Source organism: Moschus berezovskii, chromosome 26, assembly GCF_049115385.1.
Source record: "Moschus berezovskii isolate FMDL1 chromosome 26, NW_MosBer_1.0, whole genome shotgun sequence".
Lineage (NCBI taxonomy): Eukaryota > Metazoa > Chordata > Mammalia > Artiodactyla > Moschidae > Moschus > Moschus berezovskii.
The window spans coordinates 30401390-30423989 of record NC_142485.1 but is presented as its reverse complement, the minus strand read 5'-3'; the positions used below and the strand labels follow the sequence as shown (position 1 = coordinate 30423989).

At 39.8% G+C, this 22600-nt stretch overlaps 2 protein-coding genes across 8 annotated transcripts in view; one reads left to right on the top strand and one right to left on the bottom strand.

Annotated features, from left to right (window-relative positions):
- PRIMPOL (primase and DNA directed polymerase) overlaps positions 1–15717 on the top strand; it is a 46183-nt gene extending 30466 nt beyond the window's left edge. For 4 of the 6 annotated variants that reach the window (XM_055416398.2, XM_055416397.2, XM_088832713.1 and 1 more), the window contains 7 exons: positions 3667–3829; positions 5554–5639; positions 7664–7753; positions 7831–7939; positions 12761–12843; positions 12924–12970; positions 15478–15717. In XM_055416398.2, the coding sequence (XP_055272373.2) occupies positions 3667–3829; positions 5554–5639; positions 7664–7753; positions 7831–7939; positions 12761–12843; positions 12924–12970; positions 15478–15717 (818 nt within the window). The remainder of the gene's footprint in view (positions 1–3666; positions 3830–5553; positions 5640–7663; positions 7754–7830; positions 7940–12760; positions 12844–12923; positions 12971–15477) is intronic. The other 2 variants (XM_088832714.1, XM_088832715.1) reach the window with 2 other exon arrangements.
- The window catches only part of CENPU (centromere protein U), a 50987-nt gene continuing 42931 nt past the window's right edge, over positions 14545–22600 (bottom strand). For both annotated transcript variants that reach the window (XM_055416404.2, XM_088832716.1), the window contains exons 9-13: positions 21723–21801; positions 21473–21520; positions 20328–20389; positions 18222–18378; positions 14545–16739 (exon numbers count right to left, since the gene is read on the bottom strand). In XM_055416404.2, coding sequence (XP_055272379.2) covers positions 16626–16739; positions 18222–18378; positions 20328–20389; positions 21473–21520; positions 21723–21801 — 460 coding nt within the window. In that variant the 3' untranslated portion in view covers positions 14545–16625. The remainder of the gene's footprint in view (positions 16740–18221; positions 18379–20327; positions 20390–21472; positions 21521–21722; positions 21802–22600) is intronic.

Below are 22600 nucleotides of genomic sequence, written 5' to 3'. Positions count from 1 at the left end.
TTAGGTCCTTGCCATTTCTGTCCTTTATTGTACCCATCGTATGAAATGTTCCCTTGGCACATCTGATTTTCTTGAAGACTCTTTTCCATTCTGCTTCTTTTTATTTCTTTGCGTCATTCACTGAAAATGACTTTCTTATCTCTCCTTGCCATTCTCTGGAACTCTTCATTCAGTTGGGTATATTTCTTTTTCTCCTTTGTGTTTCCTTTCTCTTCTTTTCTCAACTATCTGTAAGGTTTCCTCAGGCAGCCACTTTTCCTTCTTGCATTTCTTTTTCTTGGGGATGGTTTTGCTCGCCACCTCCTGTACAGTGTTATGAACCTCTGTCCATAGTTCTTCAGCCACTCTGTCTACAAAGTCTGATCCCTTGCGTCTGTTTGTCACCTCCACTGCATAATCATAAGGGGTTTGATTTAGGTCATATGTGAATGGTCCAGTGCTTTTCACTACTTTCTTCAATTTCAGTCTGAAATTTGCAATAAGGAGTTCATGACCTGAGCCATAGTCAGCTTCCGGTCTTGTTTTTGCTGACTGTATAGAGCTTCTCCATATTGGCTGCAAAGAATATAATCAGTCTGATTTTGGGAGTGGCCATCTGGTGATGTCCATGTGTAGAGTCATCTTTGGTTTCTTGGAAGAGGGTGTTTGCTATGACCAGTGCGTTCTCTTGGCAAAACTCTGTTAGCTTTTGCCCTGCTTCATTCTGTACTCCAAGGCCAAACTTGCTGGTTAATCTCAACGTCCTACTTTTGCATTCCAGTCCCCTGTGATGAAAAGGACATGTTTTTTTGGTGTTAGTTCTAGAAGATCTCATAGGTCCTCATAGAATGGTTCAACTTCAGCTTCTTCAGCATTAGTGGTTGGGGCATAGACTTGGATACTGTGATATTGAATGGTTTGCCTTGGAAACGAACAGAGATCATTCTGTCATTTTTGAGAACGAACCCAAGTACTGCATTTCAGATTCTTGTTGACTATGAGGGCTACTCCATTTCCTCTAAGGGATTCTTGCCCACAGTACTATATATAATGGTCATCTGAATAAATTTATCCATTTTAGTTCACTGATTCCTAAAATGTTGATGTTCACTCTTGCCATCTCCTGTTTGACCACTTGCAATTTACCTTGATTCATGGACCTAACATTTCCAAAGTCCTAGGCGGTATTGTTCTTTACAGATTTGGACTTTCCTTTCAGCACCAGACACGTCCGCAACTCGGCATCCTTTCTGCTTTGGCTCAGCCTCTTCATTCCTCTGGAGCTATTTCTCTGCTCTTCTCCAGTAGCATATTAGACACCTAGTGACCTGAGGGGCTCATCTTTCACTGTCATATCTTTTTGCCTTTTCGTAGTGTAAATGGGGTTCTCACGGCAAGAATGCTGAATCCCCAGTGGACCACGTTTTGTCGGAATTCTCCACCATGAGCCGCCTGTCTAGGTGGCCCTGCATGGCCTGGCTTATAGTTTCCTTAATTGCATGGAGCTGTGGTCCACGTGGTCATTTATTAGTTTTCTGCGATTGTGCGTTTCATTCTCTTTGCTCTCTGATGTGCTTATTGCTATATTGTTAATAGCTCTCTGCTGGCTGGTTTGTAGTCCTCGGTTTCTTTCTAGTTTACTTGCTCTCTCCCTTGTGATTTGATGCCTGTCTAGTGGGCTTCCCTGGTGGCTCAACTGGTAAAGAGTCTGCCTGCGATGCAGGAGAGTATGCTTTGTTTCCTTCTGTCATGTGTATGTACTGTAGGTTTTACTTTGTGGTTACCGTGAAGCTTACATATAACAACTTTTAACAGTCTGTTTTAAGGGATAAGAACCTAGGTTTGGGAATATTCTGAATTTCTAACTTTTAACCCCACCCCTGTGATCTGTGTCCCCTTCACTCAGTATGGTATCTGCACTGCTTTTGTCTTTTAACCTTCATGCTGATTTTATCTTAGTCCACTGCCTTTACTGTATATCTGCCTTTACCAGTGACTCGTACCTTCATCTGTTTTCTTAGGGCTTCCCAGATGGCTCAGTGGTAAAGAATCTACCTGCAGTGCAAGAGACCTGGGTTTGATCCCTGGGTCACGAAGATCCCATGGAGAAGGGAATGGCAACCCACTGCAGTATTCTTGTCTGGAGAATCCCATGGACAGAGAAACCATTAACACCTCTTTTATTTTTTCAGTATAAGGAAGTCCCTTTAATATTTTTACAAGGCTGGTTTGGTGGTGATGAACTCCTTTGGCCTTTGCTTGTTTGGAAAACTCTTTATGCTTCAATTATACATGGTAACTTTGCCAGTGGAGTATTCTTGGTTGGTTGGTTTGTTTCTGTCAGCTGGATTCGATATATCATGTCACTCCCTTCTGGCCTGGAACATCTCTTAAAAATCTGGTGATTGTCTTACAGGGGTTCCCTTGCGTGTGACAAGTGTTTTTTATTGCTAGTTTAAGATTTTCTTCTTGGCTTTAACTTTTGACATTTTATTTATAACGTGTCTTGGTGTGGGTCTCTTTGGTTTGATCTTATTTAGAACTCTCTGGTCTCCCTATATTGGTATGACTGTTTTCTGCCCCAGGTTAGGAAAGTTTTCAGCCACTCCTTCAGATAAGTTATCTGTTCCTATCTTTTTCTAGGACTCCTGTAATGTGAATGTTGGTCTGCTTGATGTTGTCCCATAAATCCCTTAAGCAATATATAATTTTTTTCTAGTTTTTTTTTTTTTTTTGCTACTTTGATTGGATAAGTTCATCTGCCCTGGTTTTGAGATCATTGACCCCAAAAGCTCCCCTCTGGGAGATACTGGCACTCTGGAGCAAGGTACGGGGTGAAGATGATACCGCTGACACAAGAAGGAAAGGTGATTCGCTCCAGCTTTAGCAAGGCAAAAGGCGAGAGGGAAGATGGTGCCCAGCAGCCTCCACCCTTCGGTATACCAACTAGACCTTACCCCTCAGGCCAGTGCTTTAAAATTAGCAGACGAACCTCTCACATGAAAAATGGGTGCTTTTTAAGGGGCTGCTTCTGAACTTGACTCCAAGGCAGGTGAGTCTCACACTGCCTCCCCTGTGAGCTCTTCATGAGCCCCCTAAGTTTTCACAGCCCCATGGGTTTCTTGCCTTTTCATTGTGTTCATGGGGTTCTTGAGGCAAGAAGCCTGGCGTGCTGGAGTTCTGGGGGTCACAAAGAGCCAGACACAACCTAGTGACTGAGCAACAGAGTTTCTCTGGGGTGTGAGCCCAGTTGGTCTTCAAATCCAGGTGTTTGCGGGGCTCATCTCTCAGATGCTGGTCTTAAAAGCTGAGGTACCTGAATGGGCAGTACTTTGCTCCTTGGGGAGAAGTTCCCGGTTTGAGTTCCCTGAAGGCTGGGAGCTGCTGTGTCTGGAGTGGGGTTTATGGCCAGAGTGTGTCTCAGCCTTTCCTAGCTGCTTCAGTGTGATTTCCCTCTCATTGCCTGATGTGAAGGGGTCTTCCACCCTGTAGATTTTGTACACATGAAATTGTTTCATATATTGTTGTAGAGTGTGTCCATGGGAGAAGGTAAATTCAGGTTCTGTGTCGCTGTTTTGAACCAGAACCATGTGTTTTCTCTAATAATGCTGAACAGAATTAATATTTGCTGACTATAGAAATACACCACTGAAACCATGTACTCATACTGTTTTATTAATTATATAGGCGTTTACACAAGGAATAGAAACTTTCGACTGTATAAATCATCCAAAATAGGAAAGTATGTGGCTTTGGAAGTTGCTGAAGATAACAGATTTTTTCCTATACAATCAAAGAACATTTCAAAAGAAAATCAATACTTCCTGTCTTCTTTGGTCAGCAATGTCAGGTACGCAGGACATTGTGTGTTCAAGAATATTTATTAAGCAATGAATGGCATTGTGAATTACTAAAATGTGAACTGTATAAAGTTTTTATATTTTGAGTAAAATAAAGTTCTTAAAATTCTAGGTTAACTGTTCTTTTTTCTCTATTAACTAGAAAATAAAAGTTGTTTTTAACTACTTATTTTTCTCTTTATATCCTTTTATATTTTATATATTTTCCAGGCTTTCTAAAATGATTATTCTAAAAACTACTTATTGCATTTGGAAATGTAATTACTGTTAAGATTTAATTTTTTTATATATGCACATACAGAAATATAATTTACATAGATCCTTCACTTGAAACATATTTCTTGGGATCATTATGTATATGATTATGTCACCTGTCTTGTCTCCTCAACATTGTATCATAAATATTTGTCAAGTTAATAACTGACCAATAAATTATCAATAATTTTTCTATAGAATTTTCTGTTATACTGATACACTCTTTTTTATTGTCAAGTCTATTACTGAACTTTTAAATTCTCATGTTTTGGTCATTTTAAGATGTGTGAAAGACATTTTTCAATAGAAATATGTGGCCTTCATTTCCCTTCACTCTGGGCTGGCAATTTTTGTTAATTTAAGACACGTGGTTAAAGATCAGAATAAATTGCCTTGCTAAGTAACTTGTTCTGATCCTTCTCCTTTTTGCAGCTCTTAGATATAACTTTAAAAAGAAATTCCACAGAAGTAAATTATAATAAAAATATTTAAGACACACTGCACAGGGAAAGTTGTGTCCAAGTGTCCATTTGATAGTGGTAGCTCAGGAGGGTGGGAAGATGTGTTGTCTTTATATATTCATGGACTGCTTGAGTTTTTGTAACAAATCTTAGAAGTAACATCGCCGCCTGAGTTTCCTTACCTTTAAAATGGAGGTAATATTAACATCTACTTTATGGGGTTGTGAGGAGTAAATAAGTTAGAACTGTGTGTGTGTGCTTACAGCAGTGCCTGGCACATGGGAAGTGCCATGACACGTAACGTTGCCAGTAAATGTTAGTTGTCGCATCTGAGATTCTGGAAGTAGTACGGTCCTGGAAATTACATGATGGTTGCTCCCTAACTGTTGTTGTCACCAGAATAAGGTCACATTCTGTCATGTATGGGAAAAGCAACACAGCTGGCATCTCAGAACAGCCTCAAGTACAGGCAGTCTCTTGATTCCCAAACCTCACCTCTTCTGTAGTTTTGGTATTTTACGGGTGCAGAGGGTTACCCTGCTGAGCAAGGTGACTTTTGTTGTCATTGCGTATCTGACTAAATACCAGGTCTTGTTCCTCCTGAAATAAAGGCTGAATTCTTTATGGTTGTGAACATGTTTTTCCTTTCAGTTAATTTTTAAGCTATTTTTCCTTTGCTTTTTTTCCTCTTTCTTTTTTTTCTTCCTATTATCCAGACTTTTAAAATTAACAAAAATTTCAGAGGCTTCTGTAGCTTCAGCATTTCTCAGGTCTTCTGATTGACTCTGCAGTTGAGGAAAATACTATAAATGGTCACCAAACTAGTCTTTTTGTAGGGGCTGGATTAGTGTGCTTGTAGGCAAGTGTGGCATAAATATCCTAGAACAGTTAGCTGTTAATAAAGGATTTTATTATGAGACTATCTGAAATTGTGTCCTTTCAGCAGTCAGATCTCTTTAACCCTAATATGACTTTGCTGTGCACATTTTCTTCTTCAGATTCTCAGGTGCTCTACGAATTCTGACCTGTGACCTACCTCAAAGTAAACCGCGAACGCAGTGTGTCAGTCGGACCCGTACTTCAGGTAAGTTTAAGGAAACAAGTTGCTATAAAAATTTAAGGATGCAAAATCTATCTTTCTTCAAAATCTTAAATCTTATATATTTATATGTACTGTTATTTCAGAACAACTGCATTTCTCTCCAAAATGGAAAGTGTAAAAAAAAAAAAAAGATGTATTTTAAAGCTTAACTCATTTTCATAGTGTTTTGGGGAAAAATATGAAAATAATGTAGGTTGTTTGTCTAAAATAAGCATATATTAAAATGAAAAAACTTAAAGATCTCTTCACTCCTCTGTCCACAATCAAGATGGGTCCCTGCTGTTAACAGTTCCTGTTTAACCCAGTAGAGCCTTCCTACATCTCCAGTACATGAAGAGCCTCTGCATTCTTTTAAAGGCCCTCTAGTTTTTCATGAAATCTATATGTTCTTCACTCCTTTACTGAAGAAAACGTCTTTTTCTAAGATATATTTAAACTCTCCAGTAAATATTTTTATACACACAATTTAGGCTATCATTCTTTCTAAGAGTAAGACTGAAAATTTAAATATACAACGAAATTGGTTACATACTGTAAACTACTCTAGCCATTTGATTTAGATTTATAAAGCCTGCTGCTGCTGCTAAGTCACTTCAGTCGTGTCCGACTCTGTGTGACCCCATAGACGGAAGCCCACCAGGCTCCCCCGTCCCTGGGATTCTCCAGGCAAGAACACTGGAGTGGGTTGCCATTTCCTTCTCCAATGTGTGAAAGTGAAAAGTGAAAGTGAAGTCGCTCAGTCGTGTCCGACCCTTAGCGACCCCACGGACTGCAGCCTACCAGGCTCCTCCATCCATGGGATTTTCTAGGCAAGAGTACTGGAGTGGCTTGCCATTGCCTTCTCCGTTATAAAGCCTATATAGTATGAAAAATGTCCATTTAAGATGTTGAGATAAGGCTCTAACATTATATGTGGTATGATCACAAGTTTATTTTAAAAATATGGATAACATTTTCTTATCTGTTTACTGACTCCTGTTTAACAGTTTTTTCTAGACATTGATTTGAAGTTTATTTCTTATTTCTGCTTTAATATATTTTCCAAAATTTCTTTAATTATGTATACTATTTTTGTAAGTGAAATGGGCTTCAAGAAAAGAGTAAATTACCCTGTCTTTAAATAATTTTCCTTAGAGTTATAGATAGAAGATATAAGACGTTAGTGCTCTGCAGCTACGGGACGCTGGAGAACGCGCCTGTGATGAGTGGGTTTATCACTGGTTACCTCGGTGGAGACTGCACACCATAGGAAAGGGGCATCTCAGAAAAAGGATGTCAGAAAGGACTTCTTATAGGATCCAGGCTTGAGTTCGATGCTTCTGAGGAGTCTGCAAGGAAGAGTGGGCTTTTTTTTGAGTTGACTGCTGACAGTGACAGTTTTATGATTTAAATATCTTGATAAATCTTTCTAGAAAGAAGGCTGACTACAGGGGGAGACTAAAGCCGCAGTTGGTAAAGGAGGAGCAGCTACTGAGACCAGACAGGCTGGCGTTTGGCCCTTCTTGTGGTCTGGAAATGTTGATGTTTTGTCTTTGTTCACACATGATTACGGGAGTGGGCTTCCTTCTTGTCCTGAATTATCATGGCCACAGAGTGACCTTCTATGATGCTCAAGTTCTGTGCAGCGGTTTATGATCGATGGGAGAACGCCAGGGCTGAGCTCCGAGCCCCCAGCCAGCTTGTGGCCACACCGTGGTCTCAGTGACGGTATTAACGCAAGGCCCGCTCCCAGATGTCAGGGGCTGCTTTTCTCTCTATCAGAATGAAGCACGCAACTGAAGTGATTCTAAATGCTTTTTATGAAAACTAGCTACAATTTGATTTGAGAGGTTTGCATTTTACCTGCTTCCTTGTGAGAATACATGACTGATTAAAAGACAAATTGCAGAGAAGCAACAAAAAAAAAAACTGGCAGGAGCAGGCTGCAAAACACAGTTGTACTAAACAACTTAAAATTTAACTCATCTTTTAGCTGTTATGATTTATAATTAATTTTTCTGTTGCAGTAGAAACCATTGAAGGTTTTCAGTGTTCACCTTACCCTGAAATTGATCAATTTGTTCTCTCACTGGTGAATAAAAATGGCATTAAAGGAGGTAAAGATAATTTTATTCTTTATTAACTGTTATATGATAGAGTAATAGTACCTTTAGAAACATTATTTGTGGTTCAGGAATTCGGCGGTGGAACTACTTTTTCCCAGAAGAATTGTTGGTTTATGACATTTGTAAATACCGCTGGTGTGAAAACATTGGAAGAGCCCACAGGAGTAATAATATCATGTAAGTAATATTGCTTGTTAATGAGTTCTATGTATTTAACCAGTAGTATATTTTAAATGTTTATAATTTAAGATGAAAATGTAAAAATGATTTTGTTATAATATAGTTGTAACTCATACAACTTTTATTTGGCTTGTGCTTTTTAATATTTAATTTTGAATATCTTATTACCTTGCCTCAGCACATATCATCTTTATTTGGTAAAATAGCCCCTTAAATAGTGAAATCTTGAGGAAACTACAGCAGAATTGAGTGGGGCTAGTGCCTGGAGAATCCCAGGGACGGGGGAGCCTGGTAGGCTGCCGTCTATGGGGTCGCAGAGTCGGACACGACTGAAGCGACTTAGCAGCAGCAGCAGAAAGAAATGAGAGCCAGGAGCTACTGGCCTCGGACACCTACAGAGTCTAAATCAAAAGTGAGCAAATTTGGGCAAGAAGGAAACCACTCTGTTAGGGTTTAAGAATTAGAAGAACAGTCCAGAAGAGAACCAGTATTGATTGAATGCTTGCTGTGTATGCAAGGCCTTGTTTCTGGAGTTGTCTTTTCAATGCCCCAGGCAAAAGAGGAGGAAATAAAGGATGCAGTGAAGCAGAATTTCACATCACGTAAGGAGAAATTCAGAATAGGGATAAAACAGAAACCCAGTCATCATCATTTATGATGTTAGCAGAATTTCTGTGTTTTCATATCTAACATCTGGAGGAAATGGCAACCCACTCCAGTATTCTTACCTGGGAAATCCCGTGGACAAGAGGAGCCTGATGGGTTACAGTACATGGGATTGCAAGAGTTAAGACACAACTTAGCAACTAAACCGCCACCAGGCAATACCTAATATCAAAGCTCAGGGATAATAGCTGTTATCCTGAATTTTGTGGTAATCTTTCCCTCTTTATGTTTTTCCATATTTGCTTGCATCTCCAAACAACATAATATTTCATCTTACATTTTTTAATCTTACAGTAAATTGATACTTTGACTTGCTTTTTGGTCAACATGATATTCGTGAGGTTTGTGCATACTGCAGCATGTAGCTGTTGCTTGTTTTCATCATTGTATATTTAAGTAGACCAGTTCATCTGCTGTCCTGCTATGGACATTTGGCTTGCTGCTGTAAACAATGAAGCTACAAATATTGTATATATCAGTTGGTGCACATATGCAAGAGTTTCTCAAAGTGTATTTCTAAAACTAGAATTGCTGTCTCATAGAATATGCGTGTATTTAATTTGATAAATTATTTTCCCAGACGGTCATGCTAATTGATACTCCCACCAGCAGTGTTTTCAGATTTTGTCCTGCCCTCTATTCTTACCAAAATTTTACAATTGTTAGGTTTTTAAAATTTGTTTTGCTAATCTGGTGAGTTTAAATGGTATTGTGGTTTTCATCTGAATTTCCCTGGTTACTAATAAATTTGAGGATTGGATCGTCAAATCTTCCTCATCCAAATCAGAGAGCTCACCCAATGATAAGCTTTACTAGTAGTTTTAAAGGTATGCGGAAGCAGAGTCAGGCCTGGGACACCAGGCACGGCTCCCCATGTCCTTCCCACGTCGGATGTTTTCTCTAACTCCAGCTGAGAGCCAAGGCAGGAGCTAGCAGCCACTGTACACAGCGGGAAACACTGCGGTTATGAACCGTCTGTTTTATATTCATGGTTACATAGCATGTGTGACATGTGCAGGGAACTGTTTTATAAACCCACAGACTCTCAGGGTCGATGCATGTTACAGGATGCTCGGGGCTAGTATGCGGGAATGACCCAGAGGGAGGATAAGGGAAGGAGGGAGGTGGGAGGGGGAACTCATGTACACCCGGGGCGGATTCATGTCAATGTATGGCAAAACCAACCAATATAATATTGTAAAATAATTAGCCTCCAATAAAAATAAAAATTAAAGAAAATAAAAATAAAATTAAAAAATAAATAAATAAACCCACAGACTCTAGGCTTGTTTACCTTATACAGAAACCAGAGACCTCCTGCCAAGAGCATTCTTTATAGACAAGGACTCTCAGCTTGGCAAACTGCCACTGGCCCAGTGGTTCCCAGACTTGTCTCAGTTCATGGTGCCCTTAGTATCTTAACTTTTTCATATTGCTCCAAGGACGAAAGAAATACCTATATTTATTAATCAGTTTCAAGCACCTTAATAAATATTTGCCCTGATAACTTAGCACTTTGAAAAAAACAATATTCATCAATTAAAAGAAAATATTCATTTTTAAATTGAGATATAATTGACATTTAACATTATACTAGCTAGCTTCAGGTGTAAAACATTTGATATCTGTGTACAACTGCAAAATGATCTCAGCAGTAAGTCAACATCTGTCACCATGCCTAGATACATTTTTGTTTTTCTTGTGATGAGAACTTTTAAGATTTACCGATTTACAAATATGCAATATAGTATTAACTATAGTTGCTATGTATATATTACATCACATTGACGAATTATCCTTGGAAGTTTGGACCTGTTGACTCTTAAGTATAGTTATTAACGGGCTGTGTGTCCTTTTGAACACCGCATGCACAAACTCAGACTTTGGAATCCGGCTGGACACCGCCACCTTCACCCCTTATTCCACATTCATGCCACTTGATCACTACCGCCAGTACCAAACACACAGCCCTCCAAAGACAGGACGCCACTGAAAGGAATGAAGAAGGCTGATGCCACAGTAAGCCTGTGGATTACAAGCAAGCAGTTTGCGAGGTGCTTGACAGATGTCAGGTGTCACCCTATCCCGTGAAAGACAGAAATATCTTGTATAGCCCTGGGGCACTTCGGTGCAGTTTGGAAACTGTAGCATTTGTCTGTTTATTCAGTTCAGTTCAGTCGCTCAGTCGTGTCCAACTCTCTGCAACCCCATGAATCACAGCACGCCAGGCCTCCCTGTCCATCACCAACTCCCGGAGTTCACTCAAACTCATGTCCACAGAGTCGGTGATGCCATCCAGCCATCTCATTCTCAGTCGTCCCCTTCTCCTCCTGCCCCCAACCTTTCCCAGCATCAGAGTCTTTTCCAGTGAGTCAACTCGTCGCATGAGGTGGCCAAAGTATTGGAGTTTCAGCTTTAGCATCAGTCCTTCCAATGAATACCCAGGATTGATCTCCTTTAGAATGGACTGGTTGGATCTCCTTGCAGTCCAAGGGACTCTCAAGAGTCTTCTCCAACACCACAGTTCAAAAGCATCAATTCTTTGGCGATCAGCTTTCTTCACAGTCCAACTCTCACATCCACACATGACCACGGGAAAAGCCATAGCCTTGACTAGACAGACCTTGGTTGGCAAAGTAATGTCTCTGCTTTTTAATATACTATCAAGGTTGGTCATAACTTTCCTTCCAAGGAGTAAGCGTCTTTTAATTTCATGGCGGCAATCAGCATCTGCAGTGATTTTGGAGCCCCACAAAATAAAGTCTGACACTGTTTCCCCATCTATTTCCCACGAAGTGATGGGACCAGATGCCATCCTAGTTTTCTGAATATTGAGCTTCAAGCCAACCTTTTCACTCTCCTCTTTATTAGGAAGTCTGTTATCGGAATGTTTATGCGGCCCTTAGACTGAGTTGCCAGTTTGTTTTTCTCTTCTTGGTAAATGTCCCAAACACATAGATTGTTAGCCATTTTGTGTTTCTTTTCTATGAAATGTGGGAAGATTTTAAACTACTTAAAAAAATTAGTTGTTATAGGATTGTTTGGGTTTTCTGTAACTTTGCTTGGTTTGGTATATTTTTATCTAGTACTGTCTATTCTACCAAAATTTACAGCGTTACTAGAAAAAGTTTGTAATATATATTTTTAATATATTTTATATTTGTAGTTATATCTCAATTTCTAATACCACTTATGTCTTTATACCTTTTTTGATTAAATCTTGAATTTTATTAGTTTTCATTTTGTCCTTATTGACGTTTTAAAATTTTTCTTTATTACTTTCTGCCTTTTAAGATTTATTGTTGCTCATTTTCTAAATTATTTGTGTTACTGCTAAAAATTCTAAATTTCTTTCTAAAGATCACTTTGGCTCAATTTCACATTTTATTATTTATTTTTGGCACCACCGTGAGGCTTGTGGGATCATAGTTCCCTGACCAGGGATTGAACTTGGGCTCTTGGCAGTGAGAGCATGGAATCCTAACCATTGTACCACCAGGGAATTCCCCTCACCTATTTCAATATGTAATGTCAGTTCCATTCAGTTCTAAGCATATTTTAATTTCCATCATGAACTTTCCTTGAGTCACTTGGTTATTAAAAAAAAAAGTTTTAAATTTCTAAGTTTTGAGTTTCAGTTCTTTTTATTGCTTATTTCTAAATAATCTGTTTTGTGGTCAGAGAATGTGTGAATGAGTACTTATAAATTTAATGATTCATACTGTACCTAGTATAGTCAGTTTTTAAAATTATTTTAAATTCTCATTCAAATTTTCCCTGAGCTTTGGGGAGGTTGTTTGGTATCAATTATCAAAAGAATGTTTTTTTAAAAAATCTTAAATTATGGTTGAATATTTGTTTACCCTTGAAGTGCTGTAAGCTTTGCTCACATATTTTGAAGATCTCTTATTTGGTGGGAACAAGTTGAGAATTTTATCTTCTTGGGAGAAACTTTGGTCAGTATGTAATTTTTGCCCTAAAGTTCATATTTTTGGCAAACATGGTTTGCCAGATATGTTTGCATCCTTTTACTTTCTATCTTTTCTCCATCTTTAAGTCTTAGGCATCTCTCTTGTAAATGGCATGTAACTGAATTTTGCTTTCTATCCTGTCTGGAAAGTACTAATTTTTACTTTTTGTTTAAATGCAAAGGATTTTGGTTGACCTGAAAAATGAAGTTTGGTATCAAAAATGTCATGACCCTGTCTGCAAAGCAGAAAACTTCAAATCTGACTGTGAGTTACTAATTTTTACGTTTACCACAAAGTAAAAATTAGATGTTACATAAAACACTTCTGCTGTCTCTCTGACTCAGGCTCTCCACTGCCTGCTGAAGTATGCCTTCTGTCTCTTCTCAAAGAGGTAAGTGCAGTTTTTAGTTTCCTTCTGGTTTCTCACTAGTTCTTAGTTCAGTGGTTAAATGAGCCAATGGTGTCCAGGTATGTCTAAATGCAGTTTGGCACTTTGTTTTCACTTAGGAATATGCTGCAGTGATTGTTCCACCTCAGCACACATCTGCTGTCAACCTCATTTCTTCCCACTGCTGCTTAAGAAATTGTGTAGATGGCTATTAATCAGTTTCAGACATTTTAGTTTCTCATCTTTTGCTTTACAAAGTATATAAAAATATATTTTCTTTATATCTAGAAAGAATTTCTAGAAATAGTTCTAGGATTGTGTCAAAGGATATATATACACACACACTTTGGTAGATATTACCAGATTGCCAAACCAATATTTTTCTTTTAAAAAACTCTTTTGTGTTACTTACCCAAGTAATTCACATTCATTTATGAAAAACATTACAAAATACATAAAGTGCAAAAGGAAAAATTATTTTCACTCATAATTTTACCACTCAGATAAATGATGTAAATATTTTGGTCTGTAGCTTACAAAATTTGTATGTGCATGTCTTTTTAAGTCATAGTATATATACTGTATTGTAGGGTTTTTTTCCTCTTAAACTGTCATATTTTCTGTATGTATTACCAAATTGTCCTCCATGAAAATGGTGGGAAATTAGACGTCAGTTTATGGACACACCTGTTACCCTCCACTTGCCATTTCTTATTTTTACCTTTTAATCTGTACCAAGCTGGTCGACACAAAGTGGTACTTCAGGTGTTTTAATGTACAGTTTAACATTCAGATTTACTATGTTTCTATTATGGATTGCCTATAACTGCCCTCTGTTTAATATGATGTCTAATATTTTACAAGAACTTTGTATTAAGTTATCTTGTTATTTTCTGGACTTCCCCCCTACCCCCACCCCAGTCTGTCAGCCTTTTGTTTATAGTGTTATGGTTAAAATGAAAGTTACTTGCTATAGCTGAATGAGTGCTTGAGTTTATAATCTAGGTGACTGTCTGGTACGTATTCAATTCAACTTTAAAAACGTCTCTCCTGAAAAAATTTATACGGAAATGGTAGAAATCTCCTTGATCTGTAGGAACTGGATATAAAATACGTGATTGCCAGAGTCTCTGGTAGACTACTAGGTTAAAAAGTGTTTTCAAAGAACCAAACTGTCTCTAAGAATATTTCATCCTTGTTTATTTGAAGTGTTATTTTGATAAATGGCTGTGGTTTTAGTGGGTTTCTAAAAGTTATTTTTTCCCTGCTAATCCAGTTAACACTTTGAAAACACCAAATTGTAAGTACCTTTGGTGTACAGTATTACCACTGCTTGGATTTAACTTATTTTGGCTTTTTACTTAAAAACTAAGTGATAGGTTTATTATACTGTTTAACAGTTAACACTTTCTTTAGTATTTTAAACTAAACTCCAGTTGTTACTGATGTTTGCCTGTTTTTCATTGCAATGAAAGAGTTTGACCCTGCAGAAATGCTGCAGAAGAACAGGGAACCCTCCTGTGTGCCTTTTCTCTACATTTGTTGCTAAACACTTGGCCACACGTGTTTTGTCCCGCTACTGTACACATGACACTTTATTTTTGATGAATCTTGTCCTAGGCATTTCAGGCTGCTGTAACAGAGTACCTCAGACTGAGTGACTTAAAAACAACACATTTCTCACAGTTCTGGAGGCCGGATAGTCCAAGATCAAGGTGCTGTGGCCTCCTGTCAGGTTCCTGGGTCACTGAACGGTGTCTTCTCACTGTGTTGTCCCTGGTAGAGGGGTCACAGAGCACAGTGCCACTCCCGTCTGCGCTCAGCACCTGCCTTCTGCAGACCTCAGCTCCTAATACCACCACACTGGGCCTCAGGATCTCAATCTAATGAATCTGGGGAAGGGGGTGACGAACATTGAGCCCATAACAAATCTCTTTAGAGTAAGTGTAGACATCAAAACCCTTCATCTCTTACTACTCAAGCATGTAGCTGGAGAATAAGAACATTCTTATACATCTGTAGTGAAATTATTCAGGAAATCTCATGTTGATACAATACTGTTTAATACTCAAAATCCAGTCATACTTTGACAGTTATCTCAAAATTTTTTTCAGTCCGTGTTAATTTTAAAACTATCAAGAAATTAGAGAAATCCGTCTGCTAAGACAGCAGATACCAGTTTGCCTTCAGCTAGACTATAGACTATCCACTTTCAAAGAACATCAGTCTGCCTTTGCTGTAGCCCCGTCTGTGTACACTGGAAGGAACGTACCACAGGAGCTGCAGGCATTTCCACTCTGGAGTTTTGTGAGCGCGCCACAAGGGCAGCAACGATGAGCCCATGGCGACTGCATTGGAGGCAGTACTGTCCAGTGTGTTCATTTTAGCATCTGCTGAACTGAATACCTTAACTCAGTTTAGATCAACTATATGGTGAAATTATCACACCTTCTGTCTGAATAATCGGTATTTTCTTCCTACTCTGTTCTCCCCCCTCTTTGGGACCACAGGAAGAGGAGTTTACAGCAGATACAACGACAAACACCACAGATCCTCATGGACCATCGTCCAATGTGTCATCAAAAGGTGCATTTTTCGATGCTGACTGGGATAATGGCATTGATGATACTTACATTTTGGAGGCTACAGAAGATGCTGAATTAGCAGAAGCTGCAGAGAACAGTCTTCTTGCTTATAATGGGATGGATGAAATTCCTGATGAACTACTAATAGAAGGACTACAAGAATAGCTAATTATGGACATGACATAATTAGGCTGTAATCTGCATATTTAGTACCATTAAATTATAGTAACTTATAACATGCTTATTTAATATCAGCTGCTTTATTTATCACTTTACTTCCAAGTCTTATTTACTGAAATAAACCAGTTTTATTGAAAATTAGCTCCAGTGTCGGAGAAGGCAATGGCAAGCCACTCCAGTACTATTGCCTAGAAAATCCCATGGATGGAGGAGCCTGGTAGGCTGCAGTCCGTGGGGTCGCTAAGGGTCGGAGGCGACTGAGCGACTTCACTTTCACTTTTCACTTTCCACTTTCACACATTGGAGAAGGAAATGGCAACCCACTCCAGTGTTCTTGCCTGGAGAATCCCAGGGATGGGGGAGCCTGGTGGGCTTCCGTCTATGGGGTCACACAGAGTCGGACACGACTGAAGTGACTTAGCAGCAGCAGCAGCAGCAGCTCCAGTGTGCTTATTAAAATTCAGCAGAATTCTCCTTATGTGATTAACTGTTCACATCAGCTTAATTTTGGATGTTTATTTTTAGGGTAAAGCTTAGGGTAGATGAGGTGTCAACATTCTAAAACATTTTAAAACTTATTACTTGGTGTTAACTAGAAAAATTAATTATGGCCTCGAAAACTACTCTACCTAGCCATTTAATTTTGATGACAAAACAATATTAAATTCTGGTGACAAGATCATTACAAATAGTCTGAACAGTAAGACAGTTTCCTGCTTTTAAACTTATCTGAGAATGTTGTTATAACAATAAAAAATATTCAATTCAAATTAATAGTAATAAAGTTCAGGTTTTCTTCCCATCTTCTTTGTGCAAAAATATATACTGCCTGTTACCTTCTAAAACTGTATCATGAGACTAATCTTAAATGTGCACATCTTAGTAGACTGGTCTCATTTCTGGTCAAGGAGCTTCTCTAATTGATAGTTGATATTCTGCAGATGATTTTCGGCTCCTAAAAGGGGTTTTGCTTTGAATAGCAAAGCTGGAAGGCTGGATGAATCATACTGTTGAAGAAAAACATTTAGATAAATAAAGATACTTACAAAGACCAATGTAACTTATAAAAAACTTTTAAAATCCTATCCATTTTATGTAGTTCAATGTTATGACCAAATGTCAATGATAATAGTGTTCTCCATGAATCACTGTTCACTCATTTTTATGAAATTGGTTTTAATCCATCACCTTAGAATAATTGACAAATCAGGTTGCAAGGCAGCTGCTCTGCAAAGCTTGAGCTACTCATCCAGAAGACCAGCTGGCTCAAAGAACACTGGCATCTGAATTATTTAAACCAAAATCTCCCTGGACAGGTCAAGACATGGTCTGGGCAAGTTAGTTAGAGCTCGGTGGGGTCAGCTTGATCTCATGCTGTTTTAAACACAGGCAACGGTATGGCAGGTTGACTGTAAGAACTGACGTCATGAGAACACCAGGCCCATAAAATTCATCTAGAAAACTTATTTTGAAAAGATTAATGATGTGGTTCTAGTTGCCAATCCAAATGTCCTTAATGATTAAAGACAAAATTAAAGACAAACCCAGCATAAAAATAGGAAACAAAGCTCATTGAGTTTGAAGCTAAAGCCAAATATCATGGTACAATTTGTATCTAAGAGTGAGTGACTAAAATCCTGACAGCTATATCATACTTACAATATTTTGTTGCTTATGTTTTCAAGGTGGTTTTCTTAGAGAGGAAATTCAGCACAAAGCTGTCAGAGTCACTACGACCCAAATAATTTTGTTTATATTACCTACGACTGAAGTGACTTAGCAGCAGCAGGCAATTCAGTTTAACAAATATATGAGAGCCTAATGTGTTCAAGCTGTTGTACCAGGGGGCACCTGCTCTCAGGGGAGAAAGAACTAACATTAGGTACTGGATTCTTAGTTTAAAAAAAGAGGTGAGGCATAGACCCTCGTGTCTACACTCTGAAAGCATAACACAGATACACTACTGTATATAAAACAGACAACAAGGACAGCAAACTATATTCAGTAACTTGTACTATCACAGAAAAGAATCTATACCGACCGCCCTTCTCCCTCCTGCATGCCCTCTTAAAAGTTTTCAACTTCTAAAATCACACCTACCATTTATATGGGATAATGGCTAGTTTTATAGTAAAAATATGGGCTGAACAAAGAAGAAGAGGTTGGTCTTTACAACTTGTATAGGTTTTACTGGTCTTAGTCTTAGGGTGACGACAGTTGAGTTTTGTTCGGAGGATACACTTCCCTTCAAGAAATTCAGTTATCTGAAGCTTAAATACCTAAGTAAAATCAGGGTTTCTGGATTTTCCTTTACCCCTCTGGCCTTAAATAATCAGCTAAAGAAGCGGTGAGAACAGATTTTCACCAGTTTACAGGGATGCTTTTTGGGTAGACCTGACACCTCCATCGTTCTCTCCTCCAAGCTCCGGTTCTCTAACGGGCTGCCCTGTGTCTTCTGAAGCAGAGTGAAAATTAAAAACTGAACTTACTGTTTCCTTTACACTTGGTTCTTCCTCTTGAACATCTGAGTAATCCTGATGAAGCTGTTTGAGATTAGACAGGAAATACGCTGCCTTCCTAAGGGACGCTTTTCTCTCCTGAAGTTCCTCAGACTTTATTTGTAGTTGTTTCAGCTCTGGTTCTACCCTAAAAGAAGAAGATATTTTTCCCAAAAAGAAATGACAAAGTGGTATATGAGGTGGAACGTGTAAGGATTCTGAGTGAAGTAAACAAACGGGAGGTGGACTGGGGGGTTTAAGATATCATTAGCTCCGAAATTATCAATGTGACTGATTCTGGAATCAAATACAGCAAAAATTGAAATATGATACCAAAAAGTACTTAGCAGTGAAGCCCACAGAAAAATATGCCTTATATATCTTAAAGTTCATTAACTCATTTTAAAGAGTCTTAGGAACTACTGAATTAAAACACATACTTGGGTATCAAGATTTTAGTGCCCCAGACGGATGTAGACTGACATTGCAGTTCAACAGTAAAACCGTGGACAAAAAAAGCCTTTCCTCTGCCCTTCTGTCTTACTGAAATTTTGTCCAAGTCTAATAAAAGCAGCGGAGAAACTCTCTCAGTGCCTGGATGAGATGTGTGACCTTGGGCAACCTGCTTTCTCTCTCAGCAGCTCATCAGTCTCTCAACATATAAAATAAAAAGGATAACTTGCATTTTGTGGACCAATTTATAAAAGAATGGGGAATGGCTACCATCTTTCATTCTCACAAAGATATATTTAAAAAACCTGCTCTAATATCAACTTATAGAAGTCCCCATAACAGTTCTGTGCATTGAACCAGTGCCACGTTCTGGGAAACACCCCGAGCCAGCAGGGTCGTGGGCAGGAGTGCTGGGTCGGGAGCCAGTGGGCAGACACCGGGTCCCGGCTCCCCCATTCCCGGGTTGGGGGCTGTCAGAACGTTACCGCCCTGTGCCTTGGGTTTTCCACATGTAAAACAATGATACACATTTTGTTTCTTTCTATGCCTTTTCAAAATACTATACCTCTCAACTTCTACAATTCTGTCAAGAAGGATCAAAAGCTCTGAGAGACAGATCTGAGTCTTACATAGCTGTCTTGTGGCCAAACAACCTGCCTCCCAGGGTTATGGTGATGATTAATGAGTTGGTATCATAAAGCACTTAGGACGGCACCCAGCGACATACAGCTAACACCTGAAAAAGCATCCTGTCATGATCTTCACTTTTCTGACTTTGGCCTGGGCCCATGAAGGCTCCAGTGCCGGCCAGCGGCACCTGTCCAGAGGCTGGATCTGGAAACCAAAGGCCTAGACAACCCGTTTCTCCCTCTTCTAGACTTCTGGGGCAGGTCTTATCTTTCAAACTTCGTAGTCACTTACAGGTTGTCTTCTAAGACCACTTTCCAAGCTATTTTAAGGCTCCTGAAGGGCAGAGAGCGTACCTGACACTGCTTATTCTGCTGCTGCTTTGCTGCCAGCCCTCCGGCTCACCCGGCCATCCTGTCTGTAAGGAAGACCACCAGAAACACAGTGGACGGCTTGCGCTCATCTTCCTGAGCACACGTGGAGACAGACCTGGAAATTCTTCTGGCCTGACACCTGGGTCCATGTGTCATACCAAGCAGTACGTCTCAACGACACTCATGAAAACTGGTAACGCCTCATACAGCACTGTATGCTGTGGCAGTCACTGTGTGGCACTCTCTGTGTATTTGTTCACTTAGGTCTCACTATACCCGTGAGGTGTAGTTCCATTATGCTCATTTGCAGATGAGGGAACTGAGGTGCTGAGAGGTTAAGGAGCCTGCCCAAGGCTGCACGGCCAAGACGTGGCAGAGCCTGGGCTTAAACCTCCAGTCTACGTGTTAAGCGTCCAATCAGAACGCCTCTTAGGTGGGAACTGAGAGAGCTAGTGGTGGATAGATCACGGCTGATTTGCTAAAAGCTTCTCAGCTCGGTGGCATAACCTCCCTTGACTGAGCTTCCAAGCTCAGAGAAGACCTAGTGTTTAAATGCAACACGGCAGCAAGTTTTACAGCAAAGCCTCACAAGAAACGCTGCGATTGAATATAAGTTCTCAAAGAGGATTTCGATATTACTTACCGAAGCAGTTCATCCTGGACTTCAATCAAATGCTGCCTTTTCTTTTCGATATCGGAGATCATCTAGTAACAAAAATTTGTTACGTTTTGTAAATATTTGAGTGCCGCCTTGTACACTGTGCTAGCTACTGGAAGCAGGTGGGAAACATGGCAAACTCCATCCTTAGCAACTTTGGTCACACAGGGAAGACAGACATGACATACAAACAGGGTGTAATCACAGCTTGTGACGTGTGCTATGAAGGGAAAGAACAGGGAACTGGAAGAGTCCAGGGGGATCCACTGCAGACAGCCCTGAAGAGGAGGGCCGTATTTTCCTACCCTGTGAGCTACCAAGTAAGGCATTCTGATGCTCTCTAGGTACACGAGGAAAATACTGAAGCACCGGAGTGCCATGACACAATTTGTATTTTACAGAGAACATTTCAACAGTATTCACTGCATCATCTCAACTATCACTTTTAGCAACTACCTCATATTCCAGTGCTGGACATTCAGACTACTCCTGCTTGCTTATGAGAGACGCAGGAATGACCAACAAGAGATTAAAACTGAAAAACAACAAAGGCTGTTGTTTTTCACCAGAAGGAAAACTATCCATTTCAAACCATTTCTGTTATAAATGTAGAGGGGGGCTCTGCTTCCACACGTGGGTTCATGCAACTTTAGAGCTAGAACAAGGGGTGCTTTTTGGTCCAAGTGTAAACAGGTGGGCTGGAAGGGCTTCGTGTTTCCTTGCAGACCAAGTGGCAACAGGACATTGAGGCAGCAGCCCATGACCGACCCTTAACCCGGTATTCTTCCTAGCCTGCCCTTTCTCCTGAGACACGAGACAGTTCTTTAGTCTGAAAGCCTTCTGACATACACAGTAGTGATGAACATATATTACACAATACGCAACCATCTAAGTGGCTGGAGAGCCATTTTTAGGCCAACTGGGACCCCCATTCCTTAGCCTACGTCTCAACAACATTACTGACTTGATCAGTACTCACCTGAACGTCACCAGATGGACCAAAAAGAAGCCTGACTAAATGACGACAGGCCTTACACACGCTCCAGGTCACAAGCCCAGAGTCAGGGCTTTACCTGCTACGTGCGTGCACGTTCCACAGGACCATGCCTTTAACCACGTACGTGACTTACCTTAGCATTCTTCCTTTTCAGAGTCTTCAACATCTGGACTTCTTGAAGCTACACAAAACAAAAAACAAATATTTGCATGCATTTTCCAAAGTCAAGTGTTTATCAGTTTACAACATATCATATCCAGTTTCCAAGGAGCTCTTTACCACACTGGCAGCAAATGCAAGCTTTTCCAAGACAACAGTGAACTGCTCAGGATTAGTTTTAAAAAAAAAAAATTAGACCGACAAATTTATGTCACTGAACTTACCATTTTGATGAGTTCTTCTTTCAAATTAGAATGAAATTTGTTGATGGCTGCCTTACAAACTCGAGAGTCTATTTTTTGTCTGTAGCAGAATTAAAAAAAAGTCAAACAGGTATTCTCTGAAGGATTTGGAAAGGTGTGTTTCATTTGTTTAGCATTCCCATGGACACACAGTTTGGTATGTGCCATTCTGAATATCTAAGATGGCATGGTCAGCTTGCAGCCCTTTCTCAGATTTAAAAAAATACTGGAAGCATCTCAAGAAAAGAAAAACTGGAAATCTCTCTCCTAAGTCCTCACATATGTGGCCAGCACTTCCCACCACTGGCCACATCCACAGGTGACACTAAACCGTGTGGAAAGTGGTGTTCCCAGACAATCCCAGTCTTCCCTGCCACCTGATCCAGTGATTAGCAGACGTCAGCCCTTTCCTCCCTGCTACAACTGGAGAAGGGACTCGGTCACATAGTTGACTAACCAATAAGTAAGTAGCCAAAAGCCAGCTATTCAGTTCTGCAAAAACTATAAAGCTGACCCAAACAAAGAAACTGGTTTGGGTCCCTGTTGTCAGGGACAGAAGAGCCCAGGCTCCCTCCCCCGCAGCTGGACACAGACCCATGGTGACCCATACCCTGCCAGGGTGGAGCTACCCCCCTGCTCTGCCTCGTCGCAGAACGACACTAGAATTTAAAGTCTAAATTGAAAATAAACCTCTTGTGTGAGTAACAGCTTGTCATACAGCCATTTTTTTCTTGGGGCAAATACATGAGGAAAAGTCACCCAGGAAAAGGGGACTAGGCCCGTGGCCTAATTCTTCAGATGCTAAGCAGGAGAGATGGCCTGCACTTTTGATACAGATTTTTATAAAACTTAAAAAAAAA